At 39.7% G+C, this 6,411-nt stretch overlaps 1 protein-coding gene across 2 annotated transcripts; it reads left to right on the top strand.

Annotated features, from left to right (window-relative positions):
* The first annotated feature begins 30 nt into the window (after nucleotides 1-30).
* On the top strand, nucleotides 31-6,271 carry imp4 (IMP U3 small nucleolar ribonucleoprotein 4). Of its 2 annotated transcripts, XM_084550851.1 has the most exons (9): nucleotides 38-291; nucleotides 2,488-2,596; nucleotides 2,705-2,788; nucleotides 2,870-2,979; nucleotides 3,496-3,628; nucleotides 4,755-4,909; nucleotides 5,006-5,100; nucleotides 5,182-5,255; nucleotides 5,338-6,271. In XM_084550851.1, the coding sequence occupies exons 1-9, from the start codon at nucleotides 289-291 to the stop codon at nucleotides 5,448-5,450; spliced, it is 876 nt and encodes a 291-aa protein (XP_084406977.1). In that variant the 5' UTR covers nucleotides 38-288; the 3' UTR covers nucleotides 5,451-6,271. The 2 variants fall into 2 exon arrangements, with proteins under 2 accessions (XP_084406976.1, XP_084406977.1); XM_084550850.1 differs by having other exon boundaries at nucleotides 31-291; nucleotides 5,006-5,255.
* Nucleotides 6,272-6,411: the final 140 nt, after the last annotated feature.

Here is a 6,411-nt window from a genome sequence, read left to right as displayed (position 1 = left end):
AATTAATCAAGTAAACAACTGCTTTTATAACATCGTAGTTCATCCTTGTAACAAGCTGTTGTGCGAATTTCAACCAGGCACATTTCCTCAACACTGGCAGCACAGGTACATTTTGTGTGCCAAATTATTAATTGCCTGGGCTTTTATTGTGAAAAGGTGTCAGTGAGTATCGAATGCTCTCATTGGCCATACAGTCAGCCAATGACGGAGACGGTTGTACGCAGGTCTCTCTGTTTTCAACGTGAGTGGCGTTTCTCTTCTTTGGTTAGCTACTGACTGTAAAATATCATGGTAAGTAAACAATTTGAACATTTCTATTATCAGTGTAGCAGTTTCTTGTAGCTATAATCATGGCAGACTAGGAAGTTTAATTAGCAACCTTGCTAATGGCAAATATTCGGATACTTTAGCACCAGTCTTAGCCCCTCGTGTATTAGCACACAGTCTGGTCATGAAGCTAACCATAGCCTTTTCTCACTTTTATTAAATAATCCCTAAAGACTCGATAACCATTAAATGAATGACTATTCCAAATTCGTATATATTTACATGTAGGCGTTTTCCCTTTGTTAGCAAGTTAGCACAACTAATTTATTTTGTAGTTAGCTTTGTTTCCAAAGTGTGAGCTAATACAACTTGGACACAAAATGGGGATATAAGCACCTTATAAACATCAAATTCGGGTCAACATTCGTTTGTTAAAGGTGAATGAAGTGACAAATGAATAGAGCTAACTTGGCTAAATAAATGGAAATGTCTCTTTTTGGGAGTGACATTGCATCTGATCATGTTATCCAGTATTTAGACTTGGATTTTTTTTTATTGTAAAACATGACTAATGAATATGCAGTATAGATATTCTGCACTTACATTTGGTTGTTGCTTAGATCCAAGCAGGACTTTGTCCAAACAGGTGGCAACTTGAGGACATCTACAGATTCAAATGTTGAAATTTTGCATATTTTTTGAAGAGAAGAGAAAACAAGATCATGTTTTACTGATCCTACTGTGGTGTAATCCGCAGATTAACAGGAAAGGGGGGGATTGATCAGTCACACACAGGATAAGTACTGTGAAATAACTATTTACAGTACTAAAGTATAACTTAGTGTTGCCAGATACAATTGATGGTTTCCAGCCCAAAACCTGTTCAAAAAGCGTCAAATGCACGAAAAACCACTCGGAGTACTGGATCGATATTTTGTTTAGTACTTTGACCTCCCGGATTACTTACACTGGTGTAGCCTATCGTGAAAAAAAACAGTGCAGTCAAAGCATAGAAACCCTCCAACAGTCAACCACCACAACTGCTAGCAACATTTTATGCTGTCATGTAATCTTCTGATGGGCCTATGGATCCCTTCTCTACTCTTTAGAGAGAGGAACAAGTATTGCACATTCGGAGTACTCATACACACACACACACACTGACACACTGTCAAGGGATGGGTAAATGTTTGTTTTTTAAAACACCTTAAAAAGATAATTAGAAAAACTGCCAAAATGATCCCAAACCAGACCAAATTTCTTTCAGTGGTCCAACTCTATTTTTAAAATGAAAACCGTCTGATCTGGCAACATTGGTATAAATTCTAGTCAGTAAAAAAATAGTCTAATATATTTGCTAGCTCAAACAATGAGGTAACTGTACAGTGCACATTTGAGATGTTTCACAGCGATTGCACAGTATGTTTTGACTTATTTTTATGGACAGTGAAGGTATCTGTACATGAAAGAAAGTGACTGAGTTCGAATGTGTCTGCGGTCTACTGAGAGCATGCTTGGTTTAAGAGTTTGACTGCAGCAGGAAGGAAAGACCTGGGGTATCTTTGTTTTACACACCACAGATGACCCGCTTAGTGTTTTCAGATTCATATGCACAGAGTTAAACATGTTACCCATTAAGGGTGATAGCGTTGCCATCGTCTTCCTATTCCTGTCTGCAATTAATGCTGCTGCACCAGCAGACTGGACCACAGTCGATGGCTGAGGAAACTGCAGAGTCATGAAAGGTCCTCAAGAGTGTCACGTAGCTATGACAGATACTTACCTACAGTCATTTAGAATTGAAGAAGTTACTTGCGGATGGTGTCTGCTCTGTTTCTTCCTGTACAGTGCATTAGTGTTATTAGTCCAGTCTAGTTTATTGTTCAGGTGAGCAGCCATGAACTTGAACTGAGTTAATCTCAGTGTCCATTTCCTGGACGTCATCTGTATGTTAGGAGAGTGTTTGCACCTACAGCTGCCCACCACCAGCTCTTTCTACATACTATTTACTCAAAGGTATTTATATAATTCAACAACAATGTCTTGAAAATCGTTTCACATTGATTTTTGCTCTTTGACGTCTAACCTTGTTTCTTAAAACGGGAAGATCAACACAAATGTCAAAATACTATAGTTAGTGACATTTCCTGTCAAGTGTGATATTAGTGCATTCAGAGGCTGCATCCTTGTTTGAGATGTTTTGCTGTAACGTTGTTCTAGCTCCGTCGAGAGGTCAGACTGAGACGGGAGTACCTGTACAGGAAGGCACAGGAGGACCGGCTCCGGACAATAGAGGAAAAGAAACAGAAGCTAAAAGGCGCACTTGAAGGTAGGATGGCATAATCATTATATGCGACTTTTCCTGTTGTACTGTATACAGTTCATTAGCAATCTAAAGGATTCTGCTGTAACAAATGCTTATTTTCCTTCTCTGCAGAAAATCGTCTGCTTCCGACTGAGGTACGCAAAGATGCTTTGCAGCTACAGAACCTGCTGGAGTATGATGATGAGGGAGCAGAAGGCAAGTGACTGTTATCCTTGACCGTGTCCGATCACCAAATCATCCCATTTTGTTCAGTGATCATTTATTTTGTTTGCGCAGGCGTCAGCTCTCATGTGGACGATGAGTACAAGTGGGCCGGAGTGGAAGATCCTAAAGTCATGGTCACTACATCCAGAGACCCAAGCTCCAGGCTCAAAATGTTTGCCAAGGTCAGTAAGGTTGGACCTACCCTAGAGATTGTAAAGCTGAGAACAGGGGGAAAATGATGTAGACTAGATAAAAACAGGCCAGCTGATGGTTCATGTATCACTTAGAGCGTATTGTTTAACTGTCTCTGAGGAGGGTAGTGAAACTTAATCTGCTAGGAGATCTTTGCTCGCCAAGCCATGTGGTTGGACATCCACAGTAGCTGTAACTATCATTACAGTTCCACAGAGCTGATTCAAAAAAAAGAACAAGACACAGATCAAAGAATGCCTGACTGCCTTTTATTTACACACATAAATACATATTCATGGTGGCGGAGCTGCCACTTAAGATGCTTACCTTTGGGGTTCAGAGTCTTGTCTTATGTACTCATAATCCCACAGATCCAGCCAAGATACATGTTACAGAAACGCGACAGAACCAATTACTTGATACTCTCTTAAAAACATCTGTGAAGACCATCAGGAATATTGAAAAGAGAGCTGAGAATACCATGTGTTGAACATATTTTGTTCCAGGAGGTTAAACTGATGTTCCCCGGAGCCCAGCGCATGAACAGAGGAAACCATGAGATTGCTGCATTGGTGCGAGCCTGCAAAGCCAACAATGTTACCGACCTCGTTATCCTGCACGAAACAAGAGGACAGCCAGGTGAGCCAGTATTTTGTCTTCATTTGTTTTGTATTTGTGACATTAAATGACTATCCTGTTATGGTTATGTATTTATATGAGCTACATGAACCTATTAAGGCTGTCTTAGCATCAAATCACACCATAGCATTTCTTATATTTTGTGGTTTAATAGTGTGTTTACTGAAAATGTTACTCCCCAGATGCATGAGTCATGTCCTCTGCACGTGTGCATTAGTGTTTTACGGGTTCATGCTCAGGCCATACACTTCACATTATAATGACGCCACACAAATAAAATTGCCTTTTCTAAGCTCTAAGAAACTTTTTCAAACATGAAATCTCTGTAGTTTAAACATTCATAAGAGAAAGAGGTCTTTGCAGTTGGGAGTTCTGCAGGATTATGCTTCTTTGGGCTGCAGGGGATGTTTTACAATGCCACAGTGAGCACTGAGCCAGAAAGATGCAAATGATCTGATCACAAGTAGTCAAACTAGTCAAAAACTTGTAGATAAGACTTAGGATCACACTGCGGTGCGTTTCACAAACGTGCCAGAAGCAGTTCTCTGCACCAGTGTTTTTAATATACACCCACTTGCCAAAGCATTAGGTATACTAGCTAAAACTAATGCATACCAACAGAACAGTCGTGCACTAAATCCCCTGTTCATGACTGTTACAATGTTCAGAAACTGTATTAGAAAGAGGTATATAACTATGATCATTTTGGAGGCTGTAGGTTGTGGTGATGTTAAGCTGGATTTAATTAAACACTTAAGCCTAAAACGGGGTTGTCAAAGTAATAGAAACACAGCATTAAGTTGCACTGTAAACCACAGGCTCTTAAATGAAAACACAATTCAATCAACAGCTTTCTCAGTTTTTTGAAACACATTCTAAATAAAGGATCTGACAAACAGTCTGAAGATCACAATTTTTGAAGGAAAAAAAGCCCCATTCCGTGTTAGTACAGCCCTTGTAGAGGTACTAGCATGGTACAATAAATCAGATAATCAGCTGCCTTTCCTTATCTTTTCTGTGATGCCACTTACATTGATATACCAGATACAAATGTGATTTTAAGCAAACTGTGACCAGTGTAAGCAGGTCTGATATTTGTTTCTTTTTGGTTCCTGTGTATTTACAGATGGCCTGGTTGTGTGCCACTTGCCATTTGGACCCACTGCTTATTTCACACTTTACAACGTGGTAATGAGGCACGATGTTCCGGACATAGGCACCATGTCTGAGGCCTACCCCCACCTTATATTTCACAACTTCACCTCGCGGCTTGGCAAGAGGGTGAGCGAGCGAGTGCTGCTCCATGCACCGTACACATGCCGTTGATATTCTCTTTCACCTGTTTGTGGGTACAGCTAATTAATTCTCTTAAAATAGGTATCGAATATCCTCAAGTATCTTTTTCCAGTACCAAAGGATGACAGTAGGCGGGTAATCACATTCGCTAACCAAGAGGACTTCATCTCTTTCAGGTCAGTGTGGAAGTACTCCCACAGTTTAAATGCTAAAAGTTGTTTGGCACAAACTGTTTTTATATATCTATTTTTTCACAGACATCACACCTACAAGAAAACAGACCACAAGAACGTAGAGCTGACGGAAGTAGGCCCCAGGTTTGAAATGAAATGTAAGTATGGACAGATGCAGTTGATACTGAAGTGTTGGAGGGTATGTGTAATATGTTGACATGTGTTCCTCTTTTATCTTAGTGTATATGATCAAACTTGGCACCCTGGAGAATGAGGGCACTGCAGATGTCGAGTGGCGTCACCATGCGTACACACACACGGCAAAGAAGAGGAGATTCCTCAGTGTGCAATAGGAAATACAAAAGGAACTAATAAATCATATATGCATCAAAGCTGTGCTTTTTGGTTTACGGTATGTCTGAATATAAGTGAGGAGTGTAACACATTTGAGAGATGTACACTGATCAGCCATAACATCATGACCACCTGCCTAATGGCCTCCATAGATCCGATTTTTTTTTTCGATTTGGATGAGATCTGAGGAAATTGGAGGCAAAGTCAACTGCTTGAACTTGTGTTCTTCAAATCAATAATGAATTTTTTTTGCTTTGTGGCACAGGACATTATCCTGCTGAAAGAGAGCACTGCTATCAGAATAATACAGTTTCCATTAAAGAGTATACATGGTGGGATCCAAGATCTCCCAGCAGAACATTGCCCAAAGCATCACATTGCCTACCCTGGTGTGTCTTCTTCCAATAAAACATCCTTGTGTTGTGCGTTCACCAGCCTCTTTCACTGCTCCATGTTCAAGTTTTGCTGCTTACATGCCCATTGTAGGTCCTTTGGCAGTGGACAGGGGTCAGCATGGGCCATCAGACGTCAACTAACTAACAAATCAACTTTGAGGACAAAATCTCACGTCAGTGGTCATAATGTTATGGCTGATCGGTATATGTGTTAACAAAAATTCCTTTTTGGATAACATGATAAGTGAGGTTATCCCAGAGTAGATGATACGAGAAGAGATTTATGATCACTTTAAAAGTTTGCTGTTGAGTGAAACCGCAACATATTATGAGTAACAGCAGTGTTCAACTTAAATTGACCTATTTTTTCCAATACATCCTGTACTGTCTGTATTGCAATATTTTTTATTATGATAAATTTTGTTTTTATTAATCTGCTTTGACTTCGTTGTGTTTTATTGGGTTAATAGCGAAAAGAAAAAAATTTCTACAGAAAAAAATCAAACATATATTAAGTGTATGAATAGTAACGCAACCCTGATTTAATCTGCTTTACATTATACGT

The sequence above is a fragment of the Chelon labrosus genome (assembly GCF_963514085.1).
Source record: "Chelon labrosus genome assembly, chromosome: 9".
In the NCBI taxonomy this organism is placed as follows: domain Eukaryota; kingdom Metazoa; phylum Chordata; class Actinopteri; order Mugiliformes; family Mugilidae; genus Chelon; species Chelon labrosus.
This window is presented reverse-complemented; position numbering and strand designations above follow the sequence as displayed.

What these genes read in the sequence shown, in the direction of transcription:
- imp4 (XM_084550850.1), top strand. An exon ending in GCTAAAAGGCGCACTTGAAG is followed by an intron (nt 2,597 to 2,704) that starts GTAGGATGGCAT and finishes CCTTCTCTGCAG; the next exon opens with AAAATCGTCTGCTTCCGACT. An exon ending in TGATGATGAGGGAGCAGAAG is followed by an intron (nt 2,789 to 2,869) that starts GCAAGTGACTGT and finishes TTGTTTGCGCAG; the next exon opens with GCGTCAGCTCTCATGTGGAC.